The sequence below is a fragment of the Onthophagus taurus genome, chromosome 11 (assembly GCF_036711975.1).
Source record: "Onthophagus taurus isolate NC chromosome 11, IU_Otau_3.0, whole genome shotgun sequence".
NCBI classification, from domain to species: Eukaryota; Metazoa; Arthropoda; class Insecta; order Coleoptera; family Scarabaeidae; genus Onthophagus; species Onthophagus taurus.
The window spans coordinates 26,857,767-26,882,844 of NC_091976.1; the positions used below are offsets into that span (position 1 = coordinate 26,857,767).

The following is a 25,078-nucleotide window of genomic DNA, read 5'->3' on the forward strand; positions in this document are numbered from 1 at the left end:
CTTTTCGTGAAATAACACGCCAGATAAAACTTCATTACATTTTATTATTAATTAATCGTTTTTGTACATTCGTTACTTTTATAGTTACGATTTAAATGACCACGAAGTTAAAAGAGGAGGATTCATTTTTTGAAACGCCACGAATCTGTTGTTGTTAAACACATCTTTATGTACGGCTGTAATTAAAAGCCCGAGGGCGGGATTTTCACGTAGGTAAGACTTGATCAACTCCGGGTGCCGTTGGTCCACTTCCAAGATAACTTTACCACCCGTTTCCAGGATATTAGATGATACTTTTAACACTAATTTAATTAAATCAAGACCGTCGTTTCCACCATCCAAAGCATCTCTATCTTCATAACTAAATTAATAATTAAAAAAAAAAAAAAACTAATAATACAATTATAGTATAACGGATCTCGTTAGAATGAACTTCGGATATAACGGATAAAATATGTTAATCTATAAATTACGATTGTTTTATATTTTTATTGAACTAAAAGTAGAACTAACTCTAGAACTAGAAACATTCGGGTTTAGCCGCACGTCTCTAAAGACGGCTAAACCCGAATGATTCTAGTTCTATATTATAGGTTTAGTGTAAAAAAAAACACAAAACCCGAAACTTTCTAGTTGTAGTGTTAGTTTTAGTTTTGTTATTCAGCGTTGGATTGAAGATAAATGACAAAAAGGACATTGTAGAGATTGTAGAACATTGTAGAGATTTTGCAAAAAATCCCCATTAAACATTTATATAAAGATTGTGATGGAACGGATAGTGATTTTGCGAAAAGTTGGATACTGGCTAGCCGGAAAGGAATATTCGGCATCCTCTTTGGTCGTATATCGTACATCGAAAATTTTATCAAAACTTCAAATATTGTTTTCTGAAAAACTAAAAGTTATTTTTTAAAACGGGTTGGTTCATTGGAAAGAAGACACTTTTATTAACACTTTGGGAGATTTTCATACTCATATTGCAAGAACTGGATTTTATACGAATTTTTAAAACTTAATCGGCGAAAATTGCAAAATTCGAAAAAAATGTCAATTTCAAAAAATTATTTCTCAAAAACTAAAAGCAATTTTTCAAAACGGCTTGTTGCATTAAAAAGAGGACACTTTAATTAATAATTGGTGATATTTCCACAAGGATCCTTCAAGAAATTAATTTTATAGCGAATTTTGAAAGTTATCGATGAAAATTGCAACATCGAAAATTTTATCAAAATTTCAAATATTGTTATCTCAAAAACTAAAAGTAATTTTTCAAAACAGGTTGGATCATTGGAAAGAGGACACTTTTATTAACATTTTGACAAATTTTCAAACTCATATTCCAAGAACTGGATTTTATACGAATTTTTAAAACTTAATTGGCGAAAATAACAAAATTCGAAAAAATTTTCGATCATTTCAAAAATTTATTTCTCACGAACTGAAAGTGATTTTTCAAAACCACTAGTTGCATTAAAAAGAGGACACTTTAATTAATAATTGGTGATATTTCCACAAGGATCCTTCAAGAAATTAATTTTATAGCGAATTTTGAAAGTTATCGATGAAAATTGCAACATCGAAAATTTTATCAAAATTTCAAATATTGTTATCTCAAAAACTAAAAGTAATTTTTCAAAACGTATAGGTTCATTGGAAAGAGGCCAGTTTTATTAACATTTTGACAAATTTTCGAACTCATATTCCAAGAAATGGATTTTATACGAATTTTTAAAACTTAATTGGCGAAAATTGCAAAATTTTAAAAAATTGTCGGTCATTTCAAAAATTTATTTCTCAATAACTAAAAGTAATTTTTCAAAACGGCTTTTTGCATTAAAAGGAGGATACTATAATTAATAATTGGTGATATTTCCAAAAGGATTCTTCAAGACATTGGCGAAGACGAATATATACAACAAGTGAAAAAAAGGAAAAGCTCAGCTCCTGGAAAAGATCTAATTACTAAGCATATATTACGAAATCTAAATCCCACCTCGCACAAATTTATTCGTCAAGCTTACAACTACTGCCTAAGGTCAAGAAAATTCCCTGAAATATGGTTCCATTATAACAATCCCCAAACCTGGCGCTGACCATTCACAACCCAAGAACTACAGACCAATAACCCTCCTTCCAGTGATAGAGAAAATCTTCGAAAGTATCATTAACCAACGAATCCTCCAAGCTACACAAGAAATCATACCAACATACCAGTTTGGATTTAAACCACAAAACTCTATAGCCCGTCCGTTAATAACACTAGTGAATAACATACAAGTAAACCACAAACAAAAAAGAAAATCTATTGTACTGTTTTTAGACATAAATAAAGCCTTTGACACGGTATGGCATAAGGATTTACTATACAAAATGGAAAAAACAGGTGTCAATGACGACTTAATTAAAATCATAGACGAGTACCTAAAAAATAGACAACTTCAAGTAAAGGTAGAAGAGAAATCCTCTTTCCCATTTTCGTCAGTGCAAGGTGTCCCACAGGGATCTCCTCTGTCTCCAACTTTATACAATATATTTTGCTACGATATCTATGCAGAAAACCCGACCAGCTTTGACCTAAAACTGTATATCCTGCAGTATGCAGATGACACAACATTGGTCTCACACAACACCACACTAGACAAAGCAACCGAAAACCTTCAAATGCTTATTGGAAACTTACACCCAATCCCTCCAAGTTCCAACTTATGATTCCCAACCACCGCATGCGAGAAAGATCTCCTAAAATTAATACTGGCACAACCACGATGAAACCTTCCAACGTTATTAAATATCTTGGTATAGATTTAGACAACAACATAAAAGTATTCAAACACTTGAAATCTGCCAAACAAGCAAAACATTTCAGAGCTCTGACATACAAGAACGCTGAAGGCATTTCAACAAAAACTGCTACGAAGATCTATGACGCTACAGCCAATGCATCAAAGAAAACAAAAGAAAGAATAATAAAAGCAGAAATGCCTGAGAATTATAACGAAGATACGCAATAATCAAAACACTGCACAACAGTACTAACGAAAATCTATACGTAAGAACAAAAATACAACCAATTAACCTAAGACATGCAGAAATCAGTAAAAAATTCATCAAAAAGCCACATAATAGACGATTGCTTGACAAAATGTGCCAGAGACTGGACAACTGGACCCTATACGAAACTTTGACACACAACACAGAAGAAGAAACATAAAGTTATTTAAGTAAAACAAAATGTATTACATAATATTGTAAGGTGGAAAGATCAGAGCTTTCAAAGCTCCTGATCGGTAGCCAATAAAAATTATTTCTCTCTCTCTTTGTTTTCTCAAAAACTAAAAGCTATTTTTCAAAACGGGTTGGTTCATTGGAAAGAAGACACTTTTATTAACACTTTAGGAGATTTTCATACTCATATTCCAACAACTGGATTTTATATGAATTTTTAAAACATAATCGGCGAAAATTGCGGAATTCGAAAAAATCATCGATAATTTCAATAATTTATTTTTCAAAAACTAAAAGCGATTTTTCAAAACTGCTTGTTGCATTAAAAAGAGGATACTTTAATTAATAATTGGTGATATTTTCACAAGGATCCTTCAAGAAATGAATTTTATAGCGAATTTTGAAAGTTATCGATGAAAATTGCAACATCGAAAATTTTATCAAAACTTCAAATATTGTTTTCCCAAAAACTAAAAGTTATTTTTCAAAGCGGGTTGGTTCGTTGGAAAGAAGACTCTTTTATTAACACTTTGGGAGATTTTCATACTCATATTCCAAGAACTGGATTTTATACGAATTTTTAAAACTTAATCGGCGAAAATTGCGGAATTCGAAAAAATCATCGATAATTTCAAAAATTTATTTCTCAAAAACTAAAAGCGATTTTTCAAAACGGCTTATTGTATTAAAAAGAGGATACTTTAATTAATAATTGGTGATATTTCCACAAGTATCCTTCAAAAAATGAATTTTATAGCGAATTTTGCAAGTTATCGATGAAAATTGCAACATCGAAAATTTTATCAAAACTTCAAATATTGTTTTCTCAAAAACTAAAAGTTATTTTTCAAAACGGGTTGGTTCATTGGAAAGAAAACACTTTTATTAACACTTTAGGAGATTTTCATACTCATATTCCAACCACTGGATTTTATACGAATTTTTAAAACTTAATCGGCGAAAATTGCAAAATTCGAAAAAAAAGTCAATTTCAAAAAATTATTTCTCAAAAACTAAAAGCGATTTTTCAAAACGGCTTATTGCATTAAAAAGAGGATACTTTAATTAATAATTGGTGATATTTCCACAAGGATTCTTCAAAAAATGAATTTTATAGCGAATTTTGCAAGTTATCCTATCCAAAAAATCCTATTTGGGTTGAACTTGATTATTATCTGCAGTGTCCAACACTTAAAAGAGATACTAATTCCTGTGAATGGTGGAGTACTAATTAATAGGTTTTTAAATTATATATATTGGATATCTGTTTCACCAGTAGTAAAGATGAAAGAGGTGAGAAACAGGAAGATTAGAACATATTATAAAATTGCCAAATTTTTTAATTGATTGTTGTATATTTTTCATTGAACCCATATTAATCCATTATATTGAAGTTTTACTACAATAAAAACAAATACTTACAGCCTAATTTCAGGTTGTAAATATTCTATATCCCCTGTAGGAATATAAGGAGGATTCGAAACAATTAATTTAAATTTTTTTAAGATTAATTGAGAGACATTTTCTTCTAAAATTTCCTTATTAATCACCCTGAGGCGATTAAAAACGCCGTGAATTTTCGCATTTTCTTCGGTTAATGCACAAGCTTCGTTTGATTTATCTATGGCAATGATTTTAATCTGTAACCATTTTAATTTAATTAAAATACAACACTAAAAAGTGTTTTTTTACGTTTGGATTCATTTTTAATAAAGCTATGCTAATAGCTCCTGAGCCACAACATAATTCTAAAATTTCTGAGACGTCATTGCATTCGTTAAGTGCTAAATCGACGATTTGTTCGGTTTCTGGTCTTGGAATAAAGACTGGTTCACGCATTTTGAGGGTTAAATTTTTAAAATCCCATTCGCCAATAATATACTGCATTGGTTTACTAAATAATAACATTTAAATAATTAAAAATATAAATATTTTAAATAAAACTAACTTTTTTAATCTTAATTCGCATAATTGGGTTATTTTATCTGTTTGTTTGAACGTTAGGTATTTATTCATGTTGGTATAAACATCAGAAACCTATAAATTAATTAATTAATTAATCGTCGTATTAACTCAAATATATACCTTTTTTGTGTTTAAAACGTGTGCTATTATATTATCAATCGAGCTTTCTGGTTCACCTATACATTTCTCTAAAAATATTCTTTTCCATTTCTTCAGAATATTATCAATTTTGTTCTCATCTTTTTTAATGTTATAATCGTGCACGAAAGCGGCGAGATTTTTCGTTAAACAATTTGGGTATAAATATCGAAACATTTTTCAAAATCAATAATTTGTGTGAAAACAGATATTCTTTTTGACATTTCCTTTTTATAGGTTATGAAGGCGTCATGTGTTAGCTTTCTTGATTACTTTCTCCTCTTATCCTAGATTACCTTCCTTTTTAGATTAGATCCGTATTATTTTAAGGGGGTTGTTTTTAGTTTAATTTGGGGGTAATCCAATTAAGTGTGAAACGAAATTAACTTAATGAAAGAAATTATTTTAAGGTTATGTTATGATTTTAATTTTTGACAATTCGTTGCAAGGTCCGTTGAGTAAATACTGTATAGGTAACTGTATAAGAATTGACATTTCTATGTTTTTATTTATACAGTGTACCTATTTCACTTAAGAAGAATATACAAAAATATTAAAAAAAAGATATAAAATAAAATAAAAAAAACATTAAAATATAAATCGAAATATTAACGGTTAAAATTTTATTATTTTTAGGTTATCCAACTTGACTCGGTTACCATGGTGATTCAGATCCAAATATTGCATGTGCTCAAAATTGAAATTGAATTTAAGTTTTTTTAAGGAAAAAGTCTTATTTAATTGGTTTAAAAGGCTGTGTTTAACTCAAAATTGGTTTATCTAGGGAATTATAAACAAGGTAAGTGGATTAAATCAAAAAAAGATATTTTTAATTTGTTTCTCTTAATTAGAATCGATTTAAATTAATTACAATTAACGAATTTGTTATGAATGCGAGATAATCGTAAAGAATTCGAATTGTTTTAAAATTAATAAAAATTAGGTTAGAATTGATAAAAAAATTGGAATAAAATTTTATTATTTTAAGGTTATCCAAGTTGACTTGGTTACCATGGTGATTAAGATACAAACAGGAGTTGTCTGTCAAAATTGACGTTGAATTGAAGTTTTTTTAATGAAAAACACATAATTAATTGGATTTAAAGGTTGTATTTAATTCAAGATGGGTAAATGGATGAAATTATAAGCAAGGTAAGTGGATTAAATCAAAAAAAATTTTTTTAGATCAATTAAAATGTACAAGAATTTAGGGTTAAATAATAATTAACACTAGACCTAGAACTAGAAAGTTTTAGGTTTAGCTTCATAAAATAACCTTTAAAGTGAGTCCAAACTTGACGCATTTATCTTAAAAAACCAAAAAGTTCGAACTTTCAACTTTTAATTTTGACATATTTGTTAACTTCATACAAAATCCTTTAAAATGAGTCCAAACTCGACATATTTAACTTTAATATTAATGGAAATACAATCATTTCCGGTTTGAAACGTCAACGTCAATTTTGACATATTTGTCATCTTCATTAAAAAACCTTTAAAATGAGTCCAAAGATGACGCACTTATCTTAAAAAACAAAAAAAGTTAGAATAAAAGACATTAAACCCGAAGTTAGCAACAATGAAGATAGCAATTTAATAATTAAATATTAATACCAACCTCAATTTTTAATTTTTTTTTATTCTATTTCTGTTTTTGTAATAAATTTTAAGACATTTTATAAAAATTAAGAATTTGTCAAAATGACATTGACATTTCAAGCCGGAAGTTGCTTATATCTCGACTAATATTGGTATTAAACGTATCATGGTTGGGCTCATTTTAAACGATTTTTCACGATAATTACAAATATGTCAAAATTGACGTTGACATTTCTAACCGGAAGTTGATCATAACTTCATTAATATTGAAGATAAATATGTCGTGTTTGTACTCATTTTGAAGGATTTTTAATGGAGATTACAAATATGTCAAAATTGAGGTTGACATTTTAAATCTGAAGTTAGTTATCATATAATAGACAAATGAACCTCTTCATGGTGTTCTTTCATGATGTATTCTTTATTAAAGAAACCTTTAAAATGAGTCCAAAGATGACGCACTTATCTCAAAAAACAAAAAGTTACAATATAAAACGTTAAACCCGAAGTTAGCAACGATGAAGATAGCAATTTAATTATTAAATATTAATACCAACCTTAATTTTTAATTTTTTTTATAATAAATTTTAAGACATTTTATAAAAATTAAGAATTTGTCAAAATGACATTGACATTTCCAACCGGAAGTTGCTTATATCTCGACTAATATTGGTATTAAACGTATCGTGTTTGTACTCATTTTAAAGGATTTTTTACGACAATTACAAATATGTCAAAATTAAGGTTGACATTTTAAATCTGAAGTTAGTTATCATATAATAGACAAATGGACAACTTCATGGTGTTCTTTCATGATGTATTCTTTATTAAAAAACGTTTACAATAAGTATAAACATGACGCACTTATTTCAAAAAAACAAAAAAGTTTGAATAAAAAACGTTAATACCGAAGTTAGCAACAATGAAGATAGCAATTTAGTTATTAAATATTAATACCATCCTTAATTTTTAATTTTTTTTTGTTTTTGTAATAAATTTTAAGACATTTTATAAAAATTAAGAATTTGTCAAAATGACATTGACATTTCAAACCGGAAGTTGCTTATATCTCGACTAATATTGGTAAATGTTTGGGCTCATTTTAAAGGATTTTTCACGATAATTATAAATGTGTCAAAATTGACGTTGACATTTCTATCCGGAAGTTGATAACTTCATTAATATTGAAGATAAATAAAAAAACAATTGAATGCCTTATTATGGCAAACAAAATATTAAACAAGTTTTGTATAAAATTTTTTTTTGTAAAGTTGATGCTTACCAAGATATATACTATATTCCATACATAATGGGCATCCTGTATATTATATTATAATTTTCCTCCAATGACGGCACGTTTAATTCGTTCTGAATTCCTTGTTTTTGTGTGAAGTTGAAAAAATGAATCAGAATGACAAACATAAAAAAAATTAATTTAATGATATAATTGTTATAAATATTATTTATTTAAATAAATTAACAATAATAAATACATCATCTAAATTAACCACGGAATTATTAAATATCACAGTTTTCCTTTTTATCGATCTTTTTTGATTTGTACTTTTTTATGATAAATTCGATGGACCATATTAAAACAGCCATAAAAGTAATTAAATTAATTAAATAGATGCATTTAACGTACGTCCCTGTTACGTCTTTAATTACACCTAAAAAGCAATGATTATAAATTAACAAAAAAGAAAATTGTTTAATTTCTTACCCAATAATGGACCGCCCATAAAAATTAAAATGCCATTTATTGTAAATTGCAATCCTAAAGCTGCTGGTAATTTTTCAATCGGTACATGACAAGGCATTACCAGACTCCAATAAACTAATCGAGCCCCTCGACAACTTCCAATTGCAACGGCGCAAAAAAGTAAAGGAACAAATCCGTTTACGAATAATAAAGCTAAAAAAGGTTATTTTAATAAACATTTTTGTGATTTTTAATAAAACTTACAACTTCTTGCACAAATTAAGCATAAAAGAGTAATCATTAACATTTGCCTTTCAGGTCGATTTAAAATTTCGGCAATATACGGCGCTAGAAATCTTAAAATAATATCAGCTATTGCAAAAGTTGACATAAATATAGCAATTTGTTCCGTGGTCAAATTAAAATCAGCCATAATAAATGGTATGAGAATTAGACAGTTAATTTCCGAGAGGAAATCCAAAGAGAGCCCAAGAACTATGCTGACAAACGTGGGATCTTTCAACATTTCAAAATTAAACGTTCTATTCATAAAATCAATAAATCTTTCCCAAAATGATGCTTTTTCTGATAACATTTTATACTTTTCGTTATTATTTCCAGTGTTTTGTTCAAAACAAACTGATCCAGTCAATTCATCAATTGAAAGTCTAGATATTGCGTGTAAAGAAATATTTGAGTCGGTTAATAAAACCGAGGGCCTTCTACTCCTTGTATATTCATTACTATCTAAAAATTTATCTTCTTCTTCGTTTATTTCGTCTTCTTTAACAGGAACCATATGCCATTCAACCGGTTGAAGCAGTAAAGCAGCCACTAAAACGTGTCCAGCCACAGCTGCTAATATAATCATAATCGACTTAACATCAAATTCTGTCATCATATACGAAACCAATTGAGGCATTAAAATTGGTCCTAAACCGTAAATCGCAGAGACGTAACCATTTACTTTTGAACGTTTTTTAACAAAATACGAATTTAATGCGACGGAAAATCCTTGAAGACCCATCCCATAACCTAATGCTACAAAACAAAATTGTTAATTTGTTTCTAATTATTATTAGCAATAAAAGTTACAGGTTATGATTCCGTAAGCGATCATAAAATGTTCAAACCGTGTTGAATGAGCTGTAAAAATTAATCCTAAGACGATAAATATTCCACTTGCGAAAGAAATCGCCCTGTATCCATAATGTTTTATTAACGGGCCAATTACGATCCCGCAAATGTTCGAAACTGCTAAATTCGTGTTGAGAATTAACGTGTTTTGAGTTCCCGTAAATCCTAAGTCGTTGAAAATATCTTTGTAGAGGAGGCCAAAAGTTTGGGCGATTGGAAAAATTATAAACTGAAAAAAAAATTATTTTAATATAATTTTTGTATATAATATTCATGATAATATGGATAAAAAGTTAAAATAGATGAGCTAGTGGGAGAAATTGGATAACTTTCAAAAGTTCTAGCCTTAAGACACGATACAAAGAAGTTTTGTGATTTGTGACGAGGGCAAGAATTTTAGTTTTAATGGTACCGAAACGAGTTTAAGAAATAATGTTAGTGCTGCGAAAGACTTCCAGAATATCTCAGTAGGATACGATACCAAACGACAGATGGAAGACATATAAATAGCACTCGACAAAGCAATCAAAAACATTTCTCCTTACATAGAATGTCTGGTGAATGACGATATCATTACAATACCACTAATGTATTTCATTAACAGGCGAACAACAGAGGTTCAAATCAAGGAGATCCTCGTCTTTGTCATAAGAAAAATAACGGAAAAATCAATCATATACAGCCAAAATGGGAAATAAGGAGTCAAAATTCTATGTTAAGCAGATGTGGTGCTCGACTAGAATGATCTTCAGATATTACTGTACCAATTTAATAATATTAATATATATTTAAACTTGTACAAGCAATATCTAGTCTTCTACAAGCAGTATCCAGTCTTTTTCCACCATATACAGGGTGTGTCTCCGAAATGCGTGTACAACGAAAGACCACAAATTCCTTGACTCAAAATAGGTCGATTTAAGTTAAGTTATCTATATCCAAAGTTGCTTCGTTTCGCCGCTAGATTGAGTCCTCTAGCGGCGAAACGAAGCCTGAAAAATGGTTTCAATTGATTTACACGTTTTCGAGTTATAAAAAATAAAAGAATTTTTTTTGCTAACTTTGAAGTCCTCTAGTGACGAAACGAAGCAACTTTGGATATAGATAACTTAACTTAAATCGACCTATTTTGAGCCAAGAAATCTGTGGTCTTCCGTTGTACACGCATTTCGGAGACACCCTGTATATATCTTTGGCTTTGCCGAATATTAAAAACCTATTATATAGTACTCCACCATTCACAGAAATTAGTATCTCTTTTAGGTGTTGGACACTGCTGATAATAATCAAGTTCAACCCCAATAGGACTTTTTTCGTTGAATACAACTTTATTTAGTCGAATTTTGCAATTTTCGCCGATTAGATTTTAAAAATTCGTATAAAATCCAGTTCTTGGAATATGAGTTTGAAATTGTCCTAAACTGTTAATAAGAGTGTCCTCTTTCCAATGAACCAACACGTTTTGAAAAATAACTTTTAGTTTTTGAGAAAACAATATTTGAAGTTTTGATAAAATTTTCGATGTTGCAATTTTCATCGATAACTTTCAAAATTCGCTATAAAATTAATTTCTTGAAGGATCCTTGTGGAAATATCACCAATTATTAATTAAAGTATCCTCTTTTTAGAGTTGCTTCGTTAGTTAAGTCAGCATCAAATAGTTCATTTTGTATCTTGGATCCAAATAAGTTGATATTTCTTATCAGCTTTCTTATTAATTTCATTTGTATTCAAATATCGCAATAATGTGGCAATGTAGGGTATCACTTCAGAAATTCACCAGAAGTATATAAAATAGAATCACTATCCGTTCCATCACTAATTAGCAGTATTCTAATAGTACTCTTAGTTTTTAGCCAGTAGTATTTACTCTTCTAAGACCAAGTCTTCTATAAGGGCAATCAAATCATCCATTAGCAGAATTGTGTCTTCTGCTAACAATATCTAATCTGTTAAAAGCAATGTCGAGTCTCCATTAGTAGTATCTAATCTTTAGCCAGCAGTATCTACTCTTCTAAGACCAAGTCTTTTATAAGAGCAATCAAAATTCCATTAGCAGAATCTTGTTTTCTGCTAACAATAAACTAATGTATGTTTATAGCTCAAATTATTATAGTTAACAATGAATGGAGCACTTAAATGTTTTTATAGACGATGTTTTTTGCAATTTAATAGAAAATCAAGAGTTTTGAGACAGTAATCGCCATGAATAATCGCCAGAATTGGTTAGCTTTAAATTACTGAATTTTTATGTGAAGTGTACATGTATTTAGGCCCTAAAACTATTTATATTAATATTGTTAAACCGATACGGATGATTTAAAACATTTTGATTGGTTTTAAATGGTTTGAATAAATCTTAAATGATTCTATCTATTTGAGACCTTCAATTGACCTGAATCAATATATAATAGTAAGTGGTTTGATTTAGTTTCTTAATGAATTCGATAAAAGTACTTAAACAATTAAATAAATAATCGTAGATAGAGTTAATTGTGTAAACTCACTTTGAAAAAAAAAGTTTTTCCAATCTAAGCATGTAATTTTTAAAAGAAGAATTTACGACTTTTATAAAAATCTTATCTTCATCACGTCTGGTTTTTGCTGAGATAAAATGCAATCAATAGCTCTTTTAAAATTTGTTTATTAACAATTTCATCACATTACGCATTAATAATTTTACTTACAAAATTTAAAGCAACTCCAGCTGCTATCATCCAACCCCAACCCCCATCTGGGGGAACAAGTTTTCTTCTCAACATACGCGAAAATAACAATAATAAACCACAAAAATTTTTATAAAACCTTTTTATCACTGTTTCGTTAAAACCAGTTCAACACCTGACTCAATACTGACTATAAATATCAAGTTAGTGTGATTTCTTATATTAATCAACCGATAAATTGTTGGTGACAATTCTTACGACACTTATTATTACAATAATAGATAGCGAAAAATAACTTTACAATAATATTTATCAACAATGTGATAAAAACGGTTTAAAAATCCATTTTAATGCGATTTCGGAGTACTTTTATGTGGGATCTTTTTTATCTAATGATTGAATCGGGAGAGTGTTGGTGTTTTAAAAACATTTGCGATGTGAGAGAGCAAAAATGAATTGCAGGAACGTGGGAGATAATGTGTTATTGACCCTGCTTGGTTTTATCAAAGAGGTGACCCTGTTTGAAAAATTGGTTCGAGGTCTTTTATGTCTGGTGGGGATCATAATTTTTGGCGAGCAGTATTTAAATAGTTTATTTTAAATAACTTACATAAGCAAGTGTTATTTAACTTAAGAAACAGGTATTTCCCATTTGCGTATTTATAAATCCTTGAAATTTTCTTATTTTATTACTTAACGCAAACAATTTTGGTTGGTAATAATTTTTTCTATTCTAAATTATATAATAATTTATTGTATTATGTACTTACAAAATCGATGATTGTACCAAGTGCAATCATCCAACCCCATCCTCCATCAGGTGGAACTAACTTAATCCTCATACTTCCGTACAATCTTAAGGCTCCATACGTTGTAAATTGAGGATCGCGCATGATAAAGCGATTTTATTCCTCCACGCAAAGCAAATTATTTATGCAACAATTAAGATTTAAAAATAGCACTTTAATCATAAACTCGCTTCGAAACACGCACTGTTTTGTTTTCTTTAACTGCATAAATTTCTTGTTTTGTAGTATTACTTCTGGATTAACTTCTAAGAATTATAGATTATATCGGTAAGCAAGGTTTTAAAACATTGCATCGTATTCCTAGGTTTTGAACGAATGGTTATTGATACATATTGGAATGAAAAGAATGTTTTGTTTGCAATGTCTGATAAAACGTATCAGACTGGAACACATTTGAGCGGTGTTTACCCCAGAATTTATCGTTGTGTCACCAAGATCGAATGTTATCTAGGACAATTTAATGGAGTTTATGTTAAACAACTTAAAACAAACAGATTAAGAAGTTCTTTATTATAAATATAAATATTTTTAATTTTTTCTAGACTTATATTTAATATAAACCATTTCAATCGTCCACATAACAATGGTGGTAAATGTAACTGTATTTATTACAAAAATGCATTTTCGATAGCTTCCAGTTAAATCGCGAATAACTCCTAAAAAAACATTTATTTTTATTTATTTATTACTTAATTTATTGTTTACCTATAACAGGGCCCCCAATCCAAATACAAATCCCATTTACAGTCATTTGAATCCCAAGAGCGGCTCCTAAACGTTCTATTGGAACGTAATTAGGCATAACTAACGACCAATAAACAATTTTAAAGCCTTTTACAACTCCTAAACCAATTGCAACACAAAGAAGTGGGTAATAATCGTTTGTCCATAATAAAGCTACAATGAAATTTATTAAAATGATATTTTTGAAATTTTTTTATTACTTACAAAATCGACTAATAATCAATAAAAACATTGAGACCATACACATAAATCTCGGCGGTTTATTCAAAAAATCGCTGATATAAGGCGCCAAAAATCGGAAACAAATATCCGCAGATGATAAAAACGACATAAAAGTGGCAGTTTGTTGCGTTGTAAAATAATAATCCTCCATAATAAATGGGATGAGTAAAGAAAAACTTAAATCGGCGAACACCGCAAGAGACATTCCCAGCATTATATTAACATAAATCGGATCTTTTAGCAATTCCAAATCAAAAGTGTCCACGATATTTTTTCCTATACGTTTTAAAAGCGATGATTTTTTCTTTTTTTCAATCGTCTGTTCTGGATTATAAACTTTATCGCCGTTTGAAATTAACCGTAGGGGTTCTTCTTCTTCATTTAATTCGTCTATATTTTGTATTTTCAAGTTTGCAAGCGATTGTTTTGATTTTGAAAGTGAATGTTTTTGTCTTGAATCATTTGGGGATGAATGTAGTTTTTCTTTTTCTAATAATTAAAACAAGAAAATTATTTAGTTTATAAGTATGGATCATCAAGGTGGGTTCTGTAAGGAACTATTAGATATCTTTATTGTTTTAACCAAATTTGATCTCAGTTGCTCAGGAAAGATATACATGTTATTCTGTGAATGTACACATTGTCTAGTCAATTGTATGCATTGACTAATTTATCTAGTTAATGTGTATATGAAATAAGAAATGTAAACTTTTACTAGTTTATGTATACAATTACTAATGACGTCCAGTTAAAACTTAAAGTACATTTGCTAGCATATTACATACCGAAACTCAACCCAACTTACTTACTACTTGCATCACATGCAATCCATTAAAAAAATTATATCGTAAATTTTCTTTGTTATAACTTTTACTAACATCTGTTAGCAAATGCATGCATTGCCTAGTTTATGTACACATTCACTAATAAATGTATACACTCTATGACTGATAAATACTTTCACTAAAACGTTACGTTAATGTATACATTGACTGGCTAATATGTACAGGGTGGTTCAAATTCGATGTCCGAATAGGCTAACTCGAAAACTATAAGAGTTAGAAGAAAAGTAGCTGACATATCATGATCTCGTTTTTCGAGAAACTGCTAATGCTGAAAACCTCATAGCGCTATCGTCTTTTGTTTTTCCGCTAGAGGCCAAAATTGAAAATATCGTAAAACCCGCAAATGTAATTATCTTGGTTATTATTATAGGTGGAGTATTATAACTAAGACATTATATGGACACTTTTTTACAGAGAATTTGATGACGTAGACAAAAAAATTTTGTCGGTTTTAGATTTTGAGATATTATTACAATTTTCGTTTTTTTAAATGGAAACAACCACTGATTATTCGCTTAATAAATTCGTTATTTTTTTCTGATTACAAAAATATAGGGTTTGACAGGTCTATTTCTTATTGTTTTAGAATAAAACTAAAAATAAACTTTTCTTTTAGTGTCGTGGAAGAAATTAAATTTACAGTTTCCTGTAAATTACGGTTCTATAACTAAAAATTAAAAAAACTTATTTCTGATATTTGAAACAAATATATTTGTTAAACTGTTTAATTTATATTTGTTTTACACAAAAGTTGGAATAGATTGCATTATTTCACATTTTTTATTACGATTTAATATTATTTTTAAATGACTTAATAAATTATCGATAGATGGCGCTCATATGTTTTTTTTTTAATTCAAATAAACATAGCAACATTTGTTTGTATTCAAAAATTTTCTGAAATGTCACTTTAAAAATCCTGTTTTTAAGATCAATTACGAAAATTTTGAAAAGTTTGACATGTTAGAATGTTACATATTAAAAAATTATTTGTTTTTAAATACCAGAAGTTATCTTCGTATTTAATTGTTAACTTTTTAGATTTTACCTACCGCCCCGTAACTTACAGGAAACTGTAAATTTAATTTCCTCGACGACACTAGATGGAAATTTTATAAAAAAAGTTTATTTTTAGCTTTATTCTAAAACAATAAGAAATAGACCTGTCGAACCCTATATTTTTGTAATCAGAAAAAAATAACGAATTTAATAAGCGAATAATCAGTGGTTGTTTCCATTTAAAAAAACGAAAATTCTCATGATATCTCAAAATCTAAAACCGAAAAATTTTTTTTGACTCCGTCATGAAATTCTCTGTAAAAAAGTGTCCATATAATGTCGTAGTTATAATACTCCACCTATAATAATAACCAAGATAATTGCACTTATTGGTTTTACGATATTTTCAATTTTGGCCTCTAGGGGAAAAACAAAAGACGGTAGCGCTATGAGGTTTTCGGCATTAGCAGTTTCTCGAAAAACGAGATCATGACATGTAAGCTACTTTTTTTCTAACTCTTATAGTTTCCGAGTGAGCCTATTCGGACATCGAATTTGAACCACCCTGTATACATTAGCTGAAATGCGCGCTTTAGCTGTGACATATACACAAAGAGTATATATATATCTATTTTATATCTATTCGTATTCTCCACATCTTCACACCTAATTCTTGTCTCCAACCTTTACCTTCTCTTCTGCATTCCCAAGATATTTTGGCAAATCTTTTTACTACTACTTTTGTTTCTTGTCTCTGCACATCTCTGTCTCTGTCCATCTTTGTCCCAGTCTCTTAGTTTTCTCCACATTACATCATTAGTATTGTCACTTTCCCAACTGTTCATATTTGCCTACTCATATTTTCTTCCATTTATCTTTTGTTGATATTGTTCTGCTCACTTATCCGCCTCCACTATCAATCACGCTTTAGCTAATCTAAAATCTTGATTACACGGCATCAAAGAATGTTCACTTTTATTAAGCAGGAAACTTCGACTTCGTTTTACTTCGAATCTCGTATTCGAGAATCGTGCTTTCATGAGTTGCTCTCCAAAGTATTTCTCCAGTCATCTAGACATCTAGAATATTTCTTTGTCTTGTCATGTTTATGTCACTTTGCCATCCATAGGTATTCCGACATTTCAGTCTTCCAAAGCTTTCCTCATAGTCCAATCGCCGTAGATGTTGAATGGACTCTTACCTGACACCCTTTTCTACTTGAAATAAAATGGAGTGAAATGGGTCACTCAGCTCGTTCTCAACTCTTACATATGTTGTGTTATTCTAGTACAGACTTTTGATGATGGTTATGAGGTGTCTTGGTATGCCCATTTCATCCAGGATATGCTAGATTGTGCCATTAATCGAAATCGAAGATATATTAGCCTTTGCGTAATCTATAAAGCATAAATAAGTAAGGATATCTCTAATCTTTCTCTGATTCGTCTTATGCGGGATATATATATCGATTTAGTCCAGTTGTTGAGAAATCCACCCTGATCCCAAATGAGTTACCACATCAATTTTTGAGTCTCCAGGAAGGGTCCTCTCTCTCATAATTGAGGTCTCTCTTTCTGTGAATTAGTTGCTTGTAATAACTTGATGTAATGTGCATCCTTTCATTATTTTATGACAGAACCCACCCTATATAATCCATATTATGCCTACTTTATTTCAAATCTTTAATGATAAAAAAAAATTTTTAATTTACCAACTAACGACATTAAACTTCCTAATGGAGTGTCTATTCCAAAAAATGTATCAATTTCAACATTTACAGAGTTTCTTCTACTGGATAACCCATTAAAGTCTTTCTTTTCATCTATATAATTATTATCGTCCACTTCTTCAATTTCTTTCATATGCCACTTAACGGGTTGTAATAAAATAGCACTGATAAAAGTGTTTCCAGTAATAGCTCCTAAAACTAATACAGCTCCGCGAACTCCATACATATACACTAAGAAGCTTATGAGTTGTGGCATAAGTACAGATCCAAACCCAGCAATGGTTAGTGTGTACCCAGCTGCTTTGCTTCTTTTTTTGAAAAAATATGTGTTAAGTGCTACAGGGTAAGATGATCTTCCCATTCCCATTCCTAAAGCTGTAAAATTCTTGATTTAATTAATTTGAATTTCTAAAAGAAAACTTACTAACATGCAATTAGACCGTAAGTAATTATGAAATGGGTGAAATTGCTCGCCCAAGATGTTAAAAGAACTCCGAATGTGGTTAAAAAAGCTCCACAAATTGAAACTTTTCGATATCCTAAGTGTTTTAGTAATGGTCCATTGATGATTCCGCATAACATCGCGAAAGCTGCGTTAGTGTTGATTATTAAAGCAGTATCGGTTGCTGAAAATCCTAATTCTTTAAAGGTGTCTTTGTATATTAATCCAAAAGCTTGCATTAATGAGACTGATAGAAACTAGAAGGAAATTGTGTTTGTAGGCAACCGAATTAACATCTTTTGGAAAATGTGTCAATAATTTTAATTACCTGATGTAATCCATAAGCAATCATAATCATCCAACCATATCCCCCATCAGGAACTATTTTTGTTTTTGAAGAAACCATAACTTTTAATTAATACAAATTTATTTATGTTAAAATTTGGTTCATTCTCTAAATGTTTTACCAAACTAACGAATCCATAATCCTCTTGTTCTTATCTTGGAAACAATAATTGTATAAATCGATAATAACTGAAAAAATGTTACTATCGCTGATTTATTTATGAGTGATCTTAATGGAATGATGTAATTTTTATTGTAGTAAGTGTACAAAAAATACCTTTAAATTTATTATTATTATTATTACTGGTGCTGCCGAGGGGAGCGGTTTCAGTGAGTGTTTTCAGGATGATTATAACATGGTACAATTATAGAAAAAAATTCAAAAAAAAAATCCAACATTAAATTTAAATCTTTTTAATATAGAAAATAAATTAAAAAATACCTAATTTGTATTATAAAAATCTATAAAATATTAATTTGAGTATTTTTAGTTTTTCTTGATTTATATTTAATGTAAACCATTTCAATCGTCCACATAACAATGGTGGTAAATGTAACTGTATTTATTACAAAAATGCATTTTCTATAACTTCCGGTTAAATCACGAATAAATCCTACAAAAAATGTATATTTATGTATATTTATTTATAATTTGATTCATTTTTTACCTATAACTGGGCCCCCAATCCAAATACAAATCCCATTAACAGTCATTTGAATCCCAAGAGCAGCTGCTAATCGTTCTATTGGAACATAACTTGGAATAACCAACGACCAATAAACAGTTCTAACACCTTTTGCAACTCCTAAACCAATTGCAACACAAAGAAGTGGATAATAATCATTTGTCCATAATAAAGCTAAAAAGAAATTAATTAAATTTTTTCTTAAAAAAGTATTTCTTTACTTACAAAATCGAGTAATAATTAATAAAAACAATGATAATAAATACATAAACCTCGGTGGTTTCTTCAAAACATCACCAATATACGGTGCCAAAAATCGAAAACAAATATCAGCACACGATAATAACGACATAAAAGTAGCCGTTTGTTGCGTGGTAAAATCATAATCCCCCATAATAAATGGAGTAAGTAACGAAAAATTTAACTCTGCAAAAACAGCCAAAGACATCCCCAACATTATATTAACATAAATCGGATCTTTTAATAATTTCAAATCGAACGTATCCACGATGTTTTTTCCAATTCGTTTTAGAAGCGACGGCTTTTTCTTCTTTTCAATCGTCTGCTCCGGATTATACACTTTACCTCCGTTTGAAGTTAATTGAAGAGGTGCTTCTTCTTCACTTAATTCATTTATTTCTCGTATTTTAGACTTAGCCAGCGATTCTTTTGATTTTGAAAGTGAAAATCTCCTTCTCGATGAAATTGATTGATTTCGTTCTTTTTCTGTTGACAACATGAAAGTGTTGAGGTTAGTATGTACGTAAAAAGAAAAGACACGGGGGCAAAATTGATAGAAGTTGTTTTTAAAATAATATTGAAGGGACGGAGTGTCCAATCCGGGTACTGTGGATTCTAGACAGGATGTCGCGTCTTTATTTTAGACACAAAGAAATAAAGGCGTGACGTCCAGTCTGGAAGACCATCTTTTTCGATTGGATTCATTCAACTCGCGATAAAACCAAAATCGCAAAGCCGAAAATTTCCTAATTCACATATGTTACGTGGAAATTAGTGGCTATTACTTAGTACTTCACCATTTACAGGAATTAGTAGTTAGTTTAGGTGTTGGACGCTGCAGATAATAATCTAGTTCAACCCCAATAGGACATTTTTCATTGAATACAACTTTATTTATATCAGGTTTATCATTAGCAACCTCATTGTAACAATCCCAATACGATATATAAAATCTTCTCTTCACTTGTAATTCATCATCACATTCATTACTAACAGAACTATCGCTGTTATGACTTTCGATTATTAATTAAAGTATCCTCTTTTTAATACAGAAAGCCGTTTTGAAAAATTATTAATATAAATTTTTGAAATAATCGACAATTTTTTCGAATTTTGCAATTTTCGCCGATTATGTTTTAAAAATTTGTATAAAATCCAGTTCTTGGAATATGAGTATGAAAATTTCCCAAAGTATTAATAAAAGTGTCCTCTTTCCAATGAACCAACCCGTTTTGAAAAATAACTTTTAGTTTTTGAGAAAACAATATTTGAAGTTTTGATAAAATTTGTAATGTTGCAATTTTCAAAATTCACTATAAAATTAATTTCTTGATGGATCCTTGTGGAAATATGAACAATTATTAATTAAAGAATCCTCTTTTTAATGCAAAAAGCCGTTTTGAAAAATTATTTTCGGTTTTTGAGAAATAAATTTTTGAAATGATCGACAATTTTTCGAATTTTGCAATTTTCACCGATTAAGTTTTAAAAATTCGTATAAAATCCATTTCTTGGAATATGAGTTTGAAAATTTCCCAAAGTGTCAATAAGAGTGTCCTCTTTCCAATGAACCAACACGTTTTGAAAAATAACTTTTAGTTTTTGAGAAAACAATATTTGAAGTTTTGATAACATTTTTAATGTTGCAATTTTCATCGATAATTTTCAAAATTTGCTATAAAATTAATTTCTTGCCGGATCCTTATGGAAATATCACCAATTATTAATTAAAGTATCCTCTTTTTAATGCAATAAGCCGTTTTGAAAAATCACTTTTAGTTCTTGAGAAATAAATTTTTGAAATGATCGACAATTTTTCGAATTTTGCAATTTTCGCCGATTATGTTTTAAAAATTCGTATAAAATCCAGTTCTTGGAATATGAGTATGAAAATTTCTCAAAGTGTTAATAAAAGTGTCTTCTTTCCAATGAACGAACCCGTTTTGAAAAATAACTTTTAGTTTTTGAGAAAACAATATTTGAAGTTTTGATAAAACTTTTAATGCTACAATTTTCATTGATAATTTTCAAAATTCGCTATAAAATTAATTTCTTGAAGGATCCGAATGCCGAATATCCGATATCTTTCATCTGGGCTTTTCGCAAAATCACTATCCGTTCCATCACTAGCAGAAATGTTCAATGATTACAACAAACATTGCCACAATTTTTTGCTTAGCACGGTTGTGAAGATATCGATATGTAAATTAAGGTGTCTTGATTTTTAACACGGATAGTAGGTTAGAATTGGTTTGATAACGAAAAATGGGTTAAAGATTGATAATTATAGATTTAAAATTTACCAGCTAAAGACATTAAACTTCCAGCTAAAGGTGTATCAATTCCATAAATAGCTTCAATTTCAATTTCATCATTAATAGATTCCGACGAGTTCCTTCTACTTGATAGTCGCGATTTCGATCGATCGTTATCTAAAAAGTTAAAAATGTAATTATAAAGAAATGTATCAAGGTTTAAATAATAATAATTCTAAATAGAGATGATGATAGCTCATCTAGTCACATGATTTCAAACAGCAATTCGCGTCCTACATTTTTTATTGTTAATCAGCTTAAGTGATACGAGTACAAAACAACATCTCTTTTAATTTCCAGAAATTGTGTAATGGTTTTGAAATATAAATTGATAAAAGAGGAATTAAATTTTTGATTAGTACCAAGAAATTTTGTATTTACCAGTTTTTTCTTCAATAATTTCATTTAATTCGTTATTTTCATCTTCAATTTGTTTCATATGCCATTTAACAGGTTGTAATAAAATAGCGCTAATAAAAGTGTGACCAGCAACGGCTCCTAAAACCATACAAGCTCCACGTACTCCGTACATATACAATAAAAAACTGATGAGTTGTGGCATAACCACAGGTCCTAATCCAGCTATGGTCATGGTATAACCCGCCGCTTTACTTCTTTTTGTGGTAAAATAAGTGTTAAGTGCCACGGGGTAAGAAGACATTCCCATTCCCATTCCTAAAGCTGCAAACATTTTTTTTTAGGTTTTTATTTAAATTTAAAACCCTATAAGGCAACTTACTAACATGTAATAAGACCGTAAGCAATCATAAAATGGGTAAAATTAGTCGCCCTTGATGTTAAAAGAACCCCAACTGTTGTAAGAAAAGCTCCACAAATCGAAACTTTTCGATATCCTAACTGTTTTAGTAACGGTCCGTTGATTATTCCACATAACATCATAAAAGCTGCATTTGTATTGAGAATTAAAGCACTATCGGTTGCTGTAAAACCTAAATCTTGGAATGTATCTTTGTACATTAATCCAAAACCTTGCATTATCGGGATCGATACAAACTGAAAAAGAAATCATGGTTGAGAATTAATTAATTTATGGGAGTGATAATAAGTTGTTTATTATTATTACGAATGTAAATTTGAAATTTTTATTGGAAATTTGCATTGACTTTCTATGGTAATTGTGAGTTGCGTAAGTGTTTAAGAAATTGTAATCAGGAAGTTATTAATGATTAGAAACACTTAAGATATAATTAATTTAATTAGAATTAATGATTTTGTGTGAAAATGAAAAATTATTTTCAGAATTTTTTGAATGATACAGAAATTTTATGACAACTAAAAATAAATTCAAAACACATTGAGGTGATTCAAGGTTTAAAGAATAACAACGTTACTGAAAACAACTCTCTTAAAAAAAAAGAATTTAAAAAAGATTGTCAAAACGTCCTTGAACCCAAATCGTTTAAACAAATTCAAATATGTTAATGCAACGAGACCACACAAAAAATCGTTTGTACTTATGTATGAGTACATATTCATTGTGTTGTTACGAAAACAAAAAAAAAATTGTATTGTTGTTTTCATTTTGATTGTATAACTTATTTATTTTTACATACGTGATGAAGTGCGTGAGCTGCCATAATCATCCAACCCCAACCACCATTTGGTGGTTCCAATTTTTTGCAACTCATAGTTTATAAAATAAAACAATTTCCTTATCACATACACTTTAGCACCATTTGCATACGCTGTTTTCTGACCTATACTAAAACACTAAATAGAATTGTTTGCTCTAGTTAATGTGTTCTTTGCCAGAATGTGGTAACTCGGTATTCAGTGGCGGGGAGTAAATTCTATATATGTTTCCGGTTATATTTATCATTTTATTAACGATTTAACGTTATCAATTTTGTTATTAACCGATGAACAAGGTTAAATTATTGCAATAATAAATCTTTTTGGGATTAAGGATAAAAAATAAATTTATTGTGAATTCTAATTGTTTATGAGTTTATAAACAACTATTATTAGAAATAGAATAATAATGCCCTTCATGTGTCTTAGCAAACAATTATTTATTTACTTACATGATGTAATGCATAAGCAATCATAATTATCCAACCATATCCTCCATCAGGAACCACTTTTCTTTTTGTTGAATGCATTTCTTTTTTTTATCACAAAAATAAATAAATAAAATAAATATATCACAGCTTATTTTTTAAAAACAAAAACCGTGGAATATAAACGTTAAATCTTCGAAGATAGAAAATTATATGAACCTCCAGACACTTTTCCTATCATTAAATAAAACGTATCTATAATCTTCGTGGTCTTATCTTAAAAATTATAGTGTCATAAAATTCCATCAATAAAAATCCACAAATATCGGATCGATCTTGTATTGATGAAAGATTTGAACGAAATGATGAAATAAAACTGGAAGCAACTTGTTAAAAACTAAAATAAATAACACTTATAATGATTTATAAATGTCGAAACGTGATTCTGCAAATTCTGGATTTCCTAGTAGATATAATAATGTTTTGTTTATAGGAAGGGGAAAAAATGAGTCGTCACTTTAAACATAACAAGAATTAAAGTACAAAATCATTAATTAAAGTAAAATGAGAATACTTAGTTTTTATTTTTTAACAATACCGCTTCTTATCCTTGAGGTTTCCCGAACAATGTAATTTTTTGATAAAAAAAAAACACATTTGTGTCTCAAAGTAGTACTTTAAAAGACAAGTGGTTATTTTAGTTGTCGATTTTTCACACGACTGAACTTCGAAGTTGTTATCTAATAGTAGTAATTATATATCCATCACGCAATCTTAAAAAAAAAAAACGATTTATCGAAATATATTTAGTGTAGTAATAAATCTCGGTATTGAATTAATTTTATATTATAAAATGTAAAAGATTTGATTGATTCATTATTCGATTACGAAAGATAAAAATTCTTGGAAAATTTTAAAGTTCAAGTTCATTTAAATGTAAAACGGTGTTTTTTTTTTGAAGAAGTACAAATTAAATTGTTAAAAAATAAACTGATAATATTAATCTTATAATTGTAACACAATTCCACGATCAAAACAATTAGAAAACAAGTAGGGTAAAATAACATTTTATAAAAACACTCAACAATTTATTTATTTTTTATTGCAAATGATATTCTCGTGATTACGGCCTTGATTTGAACTTGTATTCTGTTGTAGTACAATTTTTTTACATACAATCACACAATCAGTTATTAACATAACAATAGCATTAATAACAATAAATCGATGAAGAAACTTGAAAATGTTT

The 25,078-nt window shown here is 29.2% G+C and overlaps 4 protein-coding genes across 6 annotated transcripts; all 4 read right to left on the bottom strand.

The window, feature by feature from the left end:
* Window positions 1-24: 24 nt before the first annotated feature.
* LOC111414365 (HemK methyltransferase 1) lies at window positions 25-5,772 on the bottom strand. Its single transcript, XM_023045684.2, has 5 exons — window positions 5,311-5,772; window positions 5,174-5,262; window positions 4,918-5,119; window positions 4,648-4,865; window positions 25-361 (listed from the first exon to the last, which is right to left on the bottom strand). The coding sequence occupies exons 1-5, from the start codon at window positions 5,503-5,505 to the stop codon at window positions 85-87; spliced, it is 981 nt and encodes a 326-aa protein (XP_022901452.2). The 5' UTR covers window positions 5,506-5,772; the 3' UTR covers window positions 25-84.
* Window positions 5,773-8,361: 2,589 nt separating this feature from the next.
* On the bottom strand, window positions 8,362-13,607 carry LOC111414363 (monocarboxylate transporter 7-like). Of its 2 annotated transcripts, none has more exons than XM_023045682.2 (5): window positions 13,203-13,607; window positions 9,725-9,995; window positions 8,894-9,670; window positions 8,651-8,842; window positions 8,362-8,597 (listed from the first exon to the last, which is right to left on the bottom strand). In XM_023045682.2, exons 1-5 carry the CDS (start codon window positions 13,323-13,325, stop codon window positions 8,446-8,448), a joined length of 1,515 nt encoding a protein of 504 aa, XP_022901450.1. In that variant the 5' UTR covers window positions 13,326-13,607; the 3' UTR covers window positions 8,362-8,445. The 2 variants fall into 2 exon arrangements, with proteins under 2 accessions (XP_022901450.1, XP_022901451.1); XM_023045683.2 differs by lacking the exon at window positions 13,203-13,607 and adding an exon at window positions 12,454-13,076.
* A 122-nt stretch (window positions 13,608-13,729) lies between these two features.
* LOC111414362 (monocarboxylate transporter 14-like) lies at window positions 13,730-18,680 on the bottom strand. The gene is made up of 6 exons (XM_023045681.2): window positions 18,551-18,680; window positions 18,209-18,479; window positions 17,763-18,155; window positions 14,190-14,696; window positions 13,947-14,138; window positions 13,730-13,897 (listed from the first exon to the last, which is right to left on the bottom strand). The coding sequence occupies exons 1-6, from the start codon at window positions 18,626-18,628 to the stop codon at window positions 13,770-13,772; spliced, it is 1,569 nt and encodes a 522-aa protein (XP_022901449.2). The 5' UTR covers window positions 18,629-18,680; the 3' UTR covers window positions 13,730-13,769.
* Window positions 18,681-18,965: 285 nt separating this feature from the next.
* LOC111414361 (monocarboxylate transporter 14-like) lies at window positions 18,966-24,533 on the bottom strand. Of its 2 annotated transcripts, none has more exons than XM_023045680.2 (7): window positions 23,854-24,533; window positions 22,552-22,822; window positions 22,190-22,489; window positions 21,797-21,925; window positions 19,479-19,979; window positions 19,236-19,427; window positions 18,966-19,181 (listed from the first exon to the last, which is right to left on the bottom strand). In XM_023045680.2, the coding sequence occupies exons 1-7, from the start codon at window positions 23,929-23,931 to the stop codon at window positions 19,030-19,032; spliced, it is 1,623 nt and encodes a 540-aa protein (XP_022901448.2). In that variant the 5' UTR covers window positions 23,932-24,533; the 3' UTR covers window positions 18,966-19,029. The 2 variants fall into 2 exon arrangements, with proteins under 2 accessions (XP_022901448.2, XP_071056095.1); XM_071199994.1 differs by lacking the exon at window positions 23,854-24,533 and adding an exon at window positions 23,383-23,696.
* Window positions 24,534-25,078: the final 545 nt, after the last annotated feature.